Below are 13,148 nucleotides of genomic sequence, written 5' to 3' on the forward strand. Positions count from 1 at the left end.
CACAACAACACTCTGTGCTGTCACACAGGAGATCCAGCGTCTGTCTTGGGGGTACCTTGAGCACTCCTCTGTTTGTGGGAGCAGGAGGCGCCATGGGGTTTGTGGTTCAGGGAAGGTTAGGGAAACAGATTGCAGTCAGTGGGGCAGTGCTCACTGGGGTTTCAGGTTCTGCTCTCTGATATGGAAGATTTCATAGAATCATAGAATTGTAGGACTGGAAGGGATCTCGAGAGGTCATCTAGTTCAGTTCCTGGCACTCATAGTAGGACTATTATCTAGACCATCCCTGACAAGTGTTTGTCTAAGCTGCTCTTAAAAATTAAAAATCTCCAATGATGGAGATTCCACAGCCATTTCCATTCAAGGGAAATAATCTGTGTAATCCGTGGAGCCAAGGTCTGGAGCCAGGCACTACATAAACATACCTCGTCATTAGTCTCTGTAAGCAGATAATGTTCTCTCTCCTTGGTAGCTAATATTATTGTTACACTAGCCCATCCCAAGAGAAGTCTTTGTAAAACCCTGACTTGCCCTGTATACAATGAGTCAAAGGCAGAATGAGCACTAGAATGCAGGTGGTCTGATGTTTTAACCGATAAACTATACTGTTTCCATAGTGTTTGCCAAGTCAGTTCTTACTTCTTTCTTTCTCATCCATCGATCCATCATACCATTCTCATCCCTGTGGCATTGCAGCGCCTATATGACTCATTCTCAGAATCAGAATTGTGTATTTTTGGATAATCCCTGTCTAAAACACTTATGGATCCGCCCTACCACAGCCAGTTGGAAGGACGAGGATGCCTTTTCTAATGACAAAGACAACACATTTGTAAAGACTTATGCCTATCTTAGAATTGTCAGATGAGTAAATTGGTGTTTTAAGTGGCCTGTGCTAAAAGTTGAAATATTGTTTTCAGTGATGAATGCCTCTCAGTGCCATTTTGGTTATTAGAGATGGAAGGGCAGATTTGGAAACCCTCCCATTTTGGTGGTGGAAATATTTATGAGCACAATTTTGCACCTCATTATTTGCAGGTACAATTGATGTTTTGATATTTACATACCTGATTTGCAGGTGCAGTCAAGATCATTGACATCTATAAATACGTGGGAGTAAAAACAGAAGTGGGATAAAGGCTGGGCTGAGAACCAAACCATTACTCTCTCAAATGCTGAGAGTCAAACTTTAGGGTGGGATGAGGAGTTGATCTGGTCTCAACATGGGTAAATGCCATTTTCAACACCTGCCAACCATGACCCAGTGACCAATGGAAGGAAACTGGCCTAGACATGTGGCTCTCCTGGTGTTTACTCTCATGGAATCCCATTTTAACCCTGTGATCAGAACTTCAGATGAAGTAGCATCCCGAGTGCTAACTGCTCTTGAGTAGCTCAAACAATGGTACAAACACTGGAGATGGGAGAGACTATGTTTGTGCCTCATAGGATCATTTGCTATCAGACATGCTGCCAACCTAAATCCAACCCTAAAGCTGCATAGACCTCATGTGGGCTCTGTGAATTCTGCCCCAATATGGAGGTCTATAATGTAAATGAGGAAATAGACGGACCTTCCTCAACTGTAACCTGGCTATGAATCTTGAACCTGGCTATTTAACAATTGAAAATTGGCTTAACCTGGAGCAAAGGAGCCTGATCTTGTGAGTTGTTTGGCACCTTATAGCATCATGCTCTCATTAGCTCAGCAGATAAAGAATTCAAAACCCTTATTTGTTGATGTGCAGATGTCCTCATCAGCTCATTGCTAACACGCTTAGCAGAGACTCAAAGGTATTTAGGCCCCTAACTTCCATGGGAGTTAGGCACCAAATACCTTAGAAGATCTGGGCCTTCGGCACCTCTTGCGAGATGCTGAGAACGTGGGCATGGGTGCCCTAACCAGCATCTTCGGAAACTGGTCTCAGTGCATCAAACATATATTTTCACTCTAACTGCAAACTGCACTGATTAAAAGAGTGTTATCTTGTGCCCTAGATTGAGCTGTTTAGCTGCAAGTTGTGAGCTCAGTAATTTCACAGCTCATGATTCCCTTCATGTTCAGGGATAATTGTTGCCATTTTCCAATCAGTAGGTAACAAAGAGGGCTATATAGCCTTTAAAAAGTAATACATACACTATTTAAGAGAGAGAGCCAGCACCATTCTGGAATGCTATGACAGGCATAGTCTCAGGTCCTATTCCTTTTTTCAGCTTTAAATCACTAAATGACTTACTTATTTATGATCTGCACAGGTTCATGACTGGCAAATTAATAGGGACTGAGGAGAGCATCTTTTTAGCCTTGTGGGTTCATTTTGCACCTGTAAAACTCATGCTACCTTTTTTGAGAATGGAACTGACCTGCAGGCGTGAACCTGAGCAGTTGCACATTTAGTGACCTGTCTGAGGGCACATCACAGGCAGTAAGAAGTGACATGCTGTGCTGATTTACTCCCTGTATTAACTGTTGTTGTGTCAGAATTATTTCAGCAGTAGAGAAAGTATCAGCTGACAAGATACTTTGGTAGTCTTGAGTTGATTTCGCTGCTGAGCTCCATTAGTTCCGCACAAAGGTCATGAAAGTCCCTTCTCCTACATAAAGACCAAGGCCTTGTCTACAGTAGTGGTGTAATTTTATCTAAGTTAGGCTAGTTTGAGCATTGGCCTGCCAAACCCAGGGTTGTGAGTTCAATCCTTAAGGGGGCCATTTAGGGATCTGGGGCAAAATCAGTACTTGGTCCTGCTAGTGAAGGCAGGGGGCTGGACTTGATGACCTTTCAACGTTCATTCCAGTTCTATGAGATAGCTATATCTCCATTTATTTATTTATTAGTTAAGTCACATAACTGAAGTCAACATAACATCGTCTTAACACGGTGTCTACCACATGCTATGTCAATGGGAGATGGTCTCCCATTGACATAACTTCTGCCTTTCTTTGAGGAGGATTAATTAAGTTGATAGGAGAGCACTACTCCATTGACTTATCATGTCTTCACGAGACCCACTAAATCAATGCCTGCTGCATCGATGGCAGTGGTGCCCATTTAGCCCATAGTGAAGACATGCCCCAAGTAACTGGACTCTGTGGGAGAAGTATGGGAGGGTGAGGGAAGTGGAGTCCACCCCCTTATACAGCCAGCAAGCCAGTTATTCCTATTTATGGGCTGGAATACTGGCCTCAGTCCCTTCTTGCCATGTGCATATGGTGTTTGGGGCCAGGGGAGTTGCATAAACACAGATACCGAGGTCCATTCCCACTCTGTGTAACTGCCCTCCACAATCGGCTGTGTGGAGCTTGGATGGGGAGCTTTCCTATGGCTGCATGGGTGTGTAGGCACCTCCGAGAGGCTATCTGGCCAGCAGCTCCCAGGCACAGCCCCAATGGAAGTGGGGGGTGGGGGGAGAGGAGGAGGACTGTAGCAGTTTAGGGGGCTTTTCACTGGGTGAATTTCATGGGGGATGAGCAATATTCCAGAGTGGACCAATCTAACAGAAGGATATTTCCTCTTGTGCTTAGATTGGAAGTGAAAATGAGAGCGGTAGGTCAGAGCCTAGTCTGCATTTGTGTACCTCACAAATCATCAGAGCTGGTGAATTCTAGGACTGACTTCGCGATTCCCTGAAGTTCTTTGCACTTGATCTTTCTTGCTCACTTATGATCTCACCACATTGGTTCACCTGCCTCTCCAGTTTTGTCTGCTGCTTCACAATGCAGAGATGCAGTTGTCATTGCCAATTCCACTGTTTTCCAATGGATAACGCTAAGGTACAGTTACAGGTTTTGGTTTATTTTTTAAGCTCATAAATAGGTTGTCACATTTTGGGCTACTTTCAAGACATTCAAAGATGTTTTCAGTGCCAAGATTTGCTTCTACACTGTAACAACTATATTAGTTAAGCAGAAATAAAATCTCCCAACAATTCCATTAACACATCATTCCCCAAGATACAAGGCAGAGCAACCTCTGGGAACGGGACAGGATGATTTCCCGGGAAAGGTCAGGGACAGGGCTAGCTGATTTCATTAGCTGCTGATATTCTGTTCTGCTCCTGGTCACATTTGGTTCATTTCTCTGTGTGCAGTGGCAAGCAACAAACTCGTAGAGACACAAGGGTGATTGGGAGTGACAGGATGAAGGCAAAGACATGTCCCGGGTCAATTTTATTTGGATAATCAATGTGTATGTCCAAAAACGCTTACAGTAAGAAGAAATATTTGAGGTTTGTTATATGACAAACCAGAAGATTGGGCCATATTTTGACACTCATTTTCCAATGAGATTCCTTGGCTTTGTGTGCAATAGTTGTGAGCATACCTATCTTTGGATACACACATTCAGTAACAGTGAACTCCCTGTTCACACCTCTATCTGATTTCTGAGCACAGTGAAGGTGTTTTCCATGTTCAGACAGATTCAGTTCCTGCAGGCATAGGTAATGAGACCATTTGAAAATCTAAAGTGATATGGAGCCAGATCCTTAGCTGGTATAAATAGACATAGCTTCACTGACTTCAATGAAAGCTATAATAATTTACACTAGCTGGTTCTTGGTGGGAGGGACAGGAGGAAGAGAGAAAATACATGATGGCATGTGGTGGTATAAAATTGCGTTGACAAGAGCTTGGGATGTATGCTTTAGCCATGAGTGATGAAGTCACATCCCACTTGAGTGTGTCTATCTCATTGATCTGTCTATCACCACGGTATTTGAATGCAGCCACAGCATCTGAGTTACCAAACATGGTCCTTGATGTTACAAATTAGAACCAAAACTCCTTCAAAACATCTAAAAATGTTTAAATTAGTATTTCTATAGATTAAGGCCTGTGATTTCAGTATCTGAAATCTTATAACTTATCAGAGATAGAGATGATGACAGAACAAGGAGTAATGGTCTCAAGTTGCAGTGGGGGAGGTTTAGGTTGTATATTAGGAAAAATGTTTTCACTAGGAGGGTGGTGAAGCACTAGGGAGTTGGTGGAATCTCTTTCCTTTGCAGTTTTTAAGAACAGGCTTGACAAAGCCCTGGCTGGGATGATTTAGTTGGGGATTGGTCCTGCTTTGAGCAGGGGGTTGGACTAGATGACCTCCTGAGGTCCCTTCCAACCCTGATACTCTATGATTCTATGATGACAGCTAAATTCCACTGAAAAGCTGAGATTCAGTGCTCTCCAGTATGATGTCATAAATGTTTCCAGCCCTGAAAGCAAGTTTAAATTTGTCATTGGTTTGCTAGCCCTGGAATTCATATCAGTATAATTTTTACTTGATCTTAATTTGGGGGAAAGCAAATGTTTATGTATTATCTTTCCTCTCTCTCTCTCTCTCTCTCTCTCTCTCTAAATGGCAGCTGTTTCAAGGATGCTCAGAAAGTTGCAGTGGAAATGGGTTAGTGTAGGTAAGCAGTAAATGATGCACAATAAATGCACTTTATTACATGCTTGCATGAAATGAGGCAATTAATATCATAGAGCACATGTGTGATAGATATACATTAAATAAAAAGCTCTCTATCCACTGCTTCTACTGTACAGCCACATATTCAGAGAGGGCCCAATTTTCCCTGACTTGCATTAAACGCAAACCCAGAGGGCCAAATTCTAATTATAGCCCACGATGGCCTAAATCTGGAATAACTCTTTTTGCATAATTTGCAAAAACAAGCACAAATGAGATCTGACTCCTATAATTCAATGGGGGTGTAATCTGGGCAGGATTTGGTTTAGTGACTAGGGTACATCCACACAAGCCCCTTACAATTTATTTATAGGTTCTGTATACAGGTACAGAACATACTCTAACTGTATCCATGTACATGTACACTTACTATATATCAGAGTTTCTCAAACAGGGGTCCCCACTTGTGTAGGGTAAGCCCCTGGCGGGCCGGGCAGGTGTGTTTACCTGCCCAGTCTGCAGGTCCGGCCAATCACGGCTCCCACTGGCTGCGGATCACTGCTCCAGGCCAATGGGAGCTGTTGGAAGTGGCAGCCAGTAAGTCTCTTGGCCCGCGGCAGTTCCAGCAGCTCCCATTGGCCCGGAGCAGCAATCCGCTCCCATTGGCCCGGAGCAGCGATCCGCAGCCAGTGGGAGCCGTGATTGGCCGGACCTGTGGACGAGGCAGGTAAACACACCTGCCTGGCCCACCAGGGGCTTTCCCTACACAAGCAGTGACCCCTGGCGCCTGAGAAACCCTGCTGTATATACATATGTACACATATTGTACTCCTATATACAGTACTGCATACATATGTACAGTAACTATCAAGACAAAGGAGCTGAAGTATAAATTGTTACTTCCTCCTAGGGTTGCCAACATTCTAATCACAGAAAACTGAACACCCTAGCTGCGCCCCTTCCTGAGGCCCCACCCCTGCTCACCACATTCCCCCTCCCTTGGTGGATCACTCTCCCCCATCTTCACTCACTTTCACTGGGCTGGGGCAGGGGGGTGGGATGCAGGAGCAGGTGAGGGCTCTAAATCAGGTTGCGGGCTCTGGGGTAGGGCCAGAAATGAGGGGTTCAGGATGCAGGAGGGGGCTATGGGTTGGGGATGAGGGGTTTGGAGTGCAGGAGGGAGCTCCAGGCTGAGGGATGGAGCTGAGGGACTCGGAATGTGGGAGGGGGCTGTGGGTTGAGGCAGGGGGTTGAGGTGTGGGAGGAGTGAGGGCTCTGGGCTGGGGGTGCTGGCTTTGGGGAAGGGCCAGGGATAAGGGATTTAGGGTGCAGAAGAGAGCTCCAGGCTGGGGGGGTTGGGCTAAGGAATTTGGAATGCAGGGGGGTCTGTGGGTTGACACAGGGGGTTGGGGTGCAGGAGGGGATGAGGGCTCTGGAGTGGGGCTGGCAATGAGGGGTTCAGGGTGTGGGAGGGTGGTCTGAGCTGGGGCAGGGGGTTGAGGTGAAGGAGGGTGAGGGCTTTGGGCTGGGGGTGCAGGCTCTGGAGTGCAGGAGGAGGCACTTGGTTTGGGGGGAGTCAGGGCTGGGGGTTGGAGTGCAGGAGGGAGTATGGGATCTGGGTTGGGGGTGCAGGCTCTCGGGTGGGGCTGGGATGAGGGGTTTGGGTTGCAGGAGGGGGCTCTGGGTTTGGGGGGGAAGAGGATTGGGGCTCGGGGTTGGGGCTCAGGCTTACCTCGGGTGGGTCCCAGTCAGTGACACAGCGGGGCTAAGGCAGGCTGCCTGCTTGTCCTGGCTCCCTGTTGCACCCCAGAAGTGGCCAGCAGGTCCGGCACCTGCTGGTGGGGGTTCAAGAGGCTCTGTGCACTGCTCTCACCCTCAGACCGCCCCCCACAAATTCCATTGGTTGGCTCCTGGCCAATGGGTGTGCGGAGCCGGTGTTTGGGCAATGCGCGGAGCCCCATGGCCCCCACGTCTAGGAGACGGACCTGCTGGCTGCTTCCAGGGCACAGTGAGGTGCCCCAGGACTGGTAGAGACTAGCCTGCCTTAGCCACGCAGTAGCGCCGATTGGACTTTTAATGGCCTGGTTGGCGGTGCTGACCAGAGCAGCTGAGGTCCCTTTTCGACAGGGTGTTCCGATCGAAAACTGGACACCTGGTCCCCCTATTTCCTCAATAGTTAAAAAATGATTTTCCATCATTCAGAGCCATAATCTTTCCCTCTATGCTGAGTTTTATGGCTCTGAAATCACTGTGCTGTAACTCTGTAACTCCCTCTCACACCCACGCCTTGCCATCCAGTCTGACTTGCTGGAATTTCATTTCATTTCATTTCCATTCCGGGGACAAAGGTTTAGAACAGACCACAGACTTTAATGGCATCTGCCCCATAACTGTCTGCAACAGTTTATAAGCCCATGGCAGCCAACCTGATGCCATCATAGATCATATTCTCAGTGACTATCCCTGTGGGTAAAGGCACAGTATGCAAAATGCAGTTCCCTGCTGATTTTAGATGCTAACTACTGGGCTCTGAACTTAGAAAGGTCTCAGCAGAAGCTATTCTCAGAGAGGGGCATCAGACATGCCCACCATTACTGAGAGTGGGTGGGTTCTTTTCTTTTTAGGATCTATAGCACTGATGAATGACCTTGGATTGACAGCCCTGGCACCTGAAGTCTTCTATAGCATGGGAAGTGGCAGCGTGAACTTCTTCCAAAGTAACTTTCTAATGTGGTTCAGCTTTGACTTGGAGGTACCATCTCTGGACACTATCTGACTCAGGGGTGGATGAAGATAGTGTCCTTGGGAGCTCGAGACAACAATGCAAAACTGTCTGTCTTCGGACAGGAGGACCTTGAAGGAGATGATCAAGGAGCTCATCTAGCAGGGTTAGGGAGAAAGTGAATTGAGAGGAAGATTCTGCCAGGATTGGGAACAGGGAGGACGAATTCATTTGGAGGAAGTAAGGGAAGGAAGATTTAGATGATCAGAGGACACCATCTGTAGGAGACTGATCAATTTTTGGGATGCAGGCAGGGATTCCTGAAGTTTTGGTTAGCATGGTCCCCATGTAGGGACATGTTACCAGCAGGGAGGTGCCTCCCATTTCTGGACACAATTTGTGCCGCTGTTGAACTGCCGGGGTGAGTACGAGCACATGTGCCTCCACCTACGGCACCTGACTGTGGACACAAAGAGTGTAATCAGAGGTGCGAGCGCTCAGATTTGAACACCGGCTTGAAACTTGGATTTCTGAAAGCTTGGCCCATAACATCCACTTCAGAGACATGTCACCATTTCCCTGGGGAGGGAAGCAACAAAGGTGGCTGGAGGTAACAGTAACAAAGGAGCTGCAACCCAGACCATACTTGCCATTTAACCTCACTAGCCAGAGCACATAGCCAGCAGTATTGATGTACCTTAAATACACAGGGTCAATGGCAAAACTCCCATGGACTTCAATGGGGCCAGGATTTTACCCCAGAGTAACCAGCATCTCCAAACACCAGGACAGAAATACCTCGTTGGGCCCTTTCCCCATTCGCTTTGAGCCAGTCTGTTTCCCTCTGAGGCTATGGCTACATTAGAAATTTCAAAGCGCTGCCCCAGCAGTGCTGCGGGAGTGCTGCCACGGCAGCGCTTTGAAGTGTGAGTGTAGTCAGAGCCGCAGCGCTGGGAGAGAGCTCTCCCAGCGCTGCTTGTAAACCACATCTCTTATGGGTGTAGCGTGCAGCGCTGGGAGCCGCGCTCACAGCGCTGCTGCCCTGATTACACTGACACTTTACAGCGCTGCATCTTGCAGCTCTCAGGGGGGTGTTTTTTCACACCCCTGAGCGCGAAAGTTGCAGCGCTGTAAAGTGCCAGTGTAGCCAAGCCCTGAGCTGCCTGTTAGCAAACTGGCTCTGATCTTCCCTACTGTTCTGTTTCCCTCTTACGCGTTCCTCTTAATTTTGGCCTGTTCATTATTTCAGGGTGTTTCTTAGTGCCCTAAATCAGAGGCTCCAGGCTCAGAAGAAAGCTATTGCCCACCATGGTTTCATGTAATTAAAAATAATAAATAAACGCCTGCCCTACTTTAACAGCCACCAAGTAATAAAACTCAAATCCCCAAAGCAGCATCATTCTGTCGTCCTCTCTCCCAACAATTACAGAGCAGTGGGATGCCCGCCAGGGAAATATCAATAAAATGCAGCTACAGGAAGAAACAGAAGCCAGTTTACACTGGGTTAAATTCCTGCTAGGGCAGAGAGGCAGCAGTTCACCATAACCAGAGAGTTATGTTTTCTTACTAATTTTTCCATTTCTCCTTTTCTTTGTTCTTCTCTTTTGCTCCATCTCCCTGTTCCATCCTCTCCCTGTATCTGCATTTCCTTTCTTTCCATTCTCTCTCCAGTGCTTGCATTTTCCCTTTCATCTACTTCTTGTTTTCCCTTCCTTACTCCCCACTTTTTTTTCCACGAGAAAAAACACTATTCTCTCCTAGTTTCCCTTTCTAAAAAAAAAACCCACCACCACCACGTCTCCTTCCCTTGTTATCTGCAGGTGTTACCAACACCAACCGGTCAAAAATCGTGAGTCAAACCCCATAAAATCATGACTGGCATCAAAATCATGAGATTTTATAAAAACCCAACACATTTTGGGGTTCTTTTTATTAGCCTTCTGGGTTTTGAGTCTTCCCTTGGGTCACATTTTAAAGTTTTTTCTTTGCAACCAGAAACCTACTGTATTTTCAAATGACAGCTGAGTTTCTCTTGTATTCACATGACCCCAGGGGCAGGGGTTTAAGAAAAACCATCAATAGTAATGAGATTCATGATAGAATCTGGAGAGCTGGCAATGCTATCTCATTCCAATTCACCTCGCATGCCTTCACTTGCCTCAGGCCCCGCCCCCATGTCCCATGGCTCCTCCCATTTTCCTGCTCTCTAGCTTCCTTGTCTTTCCATTGCTCCATGCTCCCCCCTTGTTTGTTCTTTCATTTTTCCTTCCTTCTCTCGGCTCCTCCATTCTGTCCTCTCATTCCCCATTCTCTCTTGCTTCCCCATGTGTCAGGGTCCCTGGCACTATTTGCTTAGCCCTCTCACTCTCTTCTGTTTCATTTTATCTCCTTCCCTCCTTCTTCCCATCATATTTCTTTCACCCTCTCTCCAAGGTCTTCCCTATGAAATTTCCCCTGGTACTCCCCTCTCTTGTCCCCCTACACCTGCTTCCCCACACTTCAAGGTCCCCCTGCCCCACAGTCTCCCACTCTGAAGTCCTCTCTGTCCCTCCATCCCCCACATCTCCCCTCTCCAAAATCTCTCCAGCAAAGCCCCCTCCACTGTTTAAGGCCTTATAGTCCATCCCCTCACCCCTGTCTCTCATTCTCCCTCTTCCTCATCTGGAGGGAAGAAGAGGAGGAGGACTGATGGCTGAGTGACTGGCTGATGGCTGGGCTCCCCCTGGCTGCATCCATCTCATCCACTCTTAGCTGCCAGGGCATGGGGGTTGGGCAGGGGGACAGAGTGGCCCCTACTGGCAAGGTGCAGCATTGCAGCTGCCTCCTTCCTGCCTGCACCTGTTTGGCTTGACAGAGCTGAGCCTGGGATATTCAGAGTGGCTGAATGGAGCCTGACATTCAAATGCCATTAAAGTCAGTGAAAGCTGGGCTGCTCCTAACTCCCTTGGACCATTCTGTCTATGTTTTTTAAAACTGGCCCACCCACCTGGAGAAGCGCTCCTAGAGCCTCCTCCCTCGTCCTGCAGCCATGGCTTTCAGCCACTGCCAGCATAGTCCAGTGAAAGGCTCTGTACCCCACTCGGGCCATCCAGTGCTCTCCGACCTGATGACTCTGGGAGTGAAAAACCTCAGTGGACTGTGATAGAGAGCAGAAATGTCCCCTCCCCCACCCCAATGTCTCCATGCCATTATCAGAAATGATTACCATGTCCCCCCTGCCCTCTTTAATGCAGGCCCTACAGCACTTGATGTGTCTCTGGCTGCTGGCAGCCACTGTCAAAAGACTGCACCAGGTGCCTGATCTGGGCAAAGACGAAAGCCCTGGGATAACCATTGGCAGAACAATGGCTTGTTTCCCTTTCATCTCCAGATGAGGCTTTTCAAGGTGTGGAAGCAGGGCTGAAAAGCAGCTGCTGAAAAGAACACCAAGATTTGCTTAAAGCAATTATGCGACTTGAAAGCAAGTTGCTGGGGGAGGCCATGGAGGGAAGGTTCATTAACATGAGCGTTGGGTATCAAAAGCGAGCGAAGCTTTAAGGATCCAGCAGTGCTGGATGGCAACCTCTGAATTTGCCAGCTGTTTTCTTTTGACTCATGCTGTGTCAAAGCTGAATAGATCATTTATTCCCTCCTTCTGGGGGGCCCAGTGAAGACTCCCATAAAGCTGTTGCTTCCCCCTTGTATCGTCTGGCCAAACCTAGGCTATGCCAGCAAGCATCCTTGGCCCATCATCCCTTGTGCTCACTGTAGCCTACCGTGGAGGTTGGGCTGCTTCGGGTACAAGCCTGAGGTTCAGAGTAGCCCAGCTCCATGGTGGATTGCAGCAGGAAGAACTGAATGGGTAGTGGGCAGCATTAGGGCCTGGCACTGAGATTTATGGTACAGGCCGGGAGCTGGAGCTCGGAGAGTCCAGAGGAGTGTGACATATCAGCCCTGGTTGGGATCCCCTGCTGCCTCACCCTGGGGAGGTGACATCCTGAAGACCTACCTATATAAGGCGGAGGTTGCTCTCTTCAGCCCTTTGGGTCTGTTGGGTTTAGGTTCTCCTGCCATGTTGATATCTGAAATGAATCAAACCCCTGAATTAATGTCAGCATATAAAACTCATCTCACACAGTGCTGACTCTCTCAGTACATGCAGCCGTCTTGTTGACACAGATGCAATCCCCACATCATATGGTTCAATTACCGGCCCATACAGACTCCTAGCAGGGAGCTGTGTATTGTGCTAATCAAACAGTTTTGCTAAGCTTCTGCGGCCTCTGCTAGCATTATGAGACTCCTGCTGGGCTTTGTCCATATGTCCAAAGCAGCCGTTCTCTCCACAAACCTCTTTTCCCTTACCTAAAGCAGCTGGCAAACAATCAGCTTCTAATCAGAGAACCTACTGCATGCATGCTAATCCAGGCACCTAATGTCCCTTGCAGCTCATGCCTTTCTTGGATTGGCTTCCAAGGAGAATTCAGTGCTCTCTTTACGAAACACGCCAAATGTGTAAGCCCCTCCCTGCTGCTGGCTGATAGGTGCAATTTATTTCTCTTCCTCCAAGTATAAAATTAATGCTAAATATAGGACACAAAGGAAAGGTCTGAAGTCCCCTTTGAGGTCTCCTCTGATTCGTCTGTTCTAAAAGCTGCACAGGGTGCAGAAGCATGTCTGCAGTCACTCCAACTGATCTCATAGGCAGGTTTCATTCCAGCAATGGTGAGAATGAAATTTTCTGATCTGCCGAGGAAATGTCTGTCCTGAACCTCCACGCTAAATGAGCGCATTGGACGTGAGTGTGGAGAGATATGGCCAATTTCATGATGTCTGCGCAAAGCCTGAGCAAACTAACTCTGGGCACAGACACAAAACTGCACAGAAACAATCCATCAGAGCGGTGACATATTGCACTGTCCTACTTTCCCAGCTTGGGAGTGAGCAATTCTCTTCTGCCTAGCAGAGCTTCCCAGGACTCCCCCCACCCAGTTCTTTATGACTTGTGCCCACCAGAACCAGTGTGCTGCCAGCCAGTCCCC

At 47.8% G+C, this 13,148-nt stretch overlaps 1 protein-coding gene across 4 annotated transcripts in view; it reads right to left on the reverse strand.

The window, feature by feature from the left end:
- The window catches only part of RALY (RALY heterogeneous nuclear ribonucleoprotein), a 313,721-nt gene that overhangs the window by 17,330 nt on the left and 283,243 nt on the right, over positions 1 to 13,148 (reverse strand). For all 4 annotated transcript variants that reach the window (XM_075072316.1, XM_075072313.1, XM_075072315.1 and 1 more), the window contains exon 4: positions 12,116 to 12,188. In XM_075072316.1, coding sequence (XP_074928417.1) covers positions 12,116 to 12,188 — 73 coding nt within the window. The remainder of the gene's footprint in view (positions 1 to 12,115; positions 12,189 to 13,148) is intronic.

Source organism: Chelonoidis abingdonii, chromosome 14, assembly GCF_003597395.2.
Source record: "Chelonoidis abingdonii isolate Lonesome George chromosome 14, CheloAbing_2.0, whole genome shotgun sequence".
Lineage (NCBI taxonomy): Eukaryota > Metazoa > Chordata > Testudines > Testudinidae > Chelonoidis > Chelonoidis abingdonii.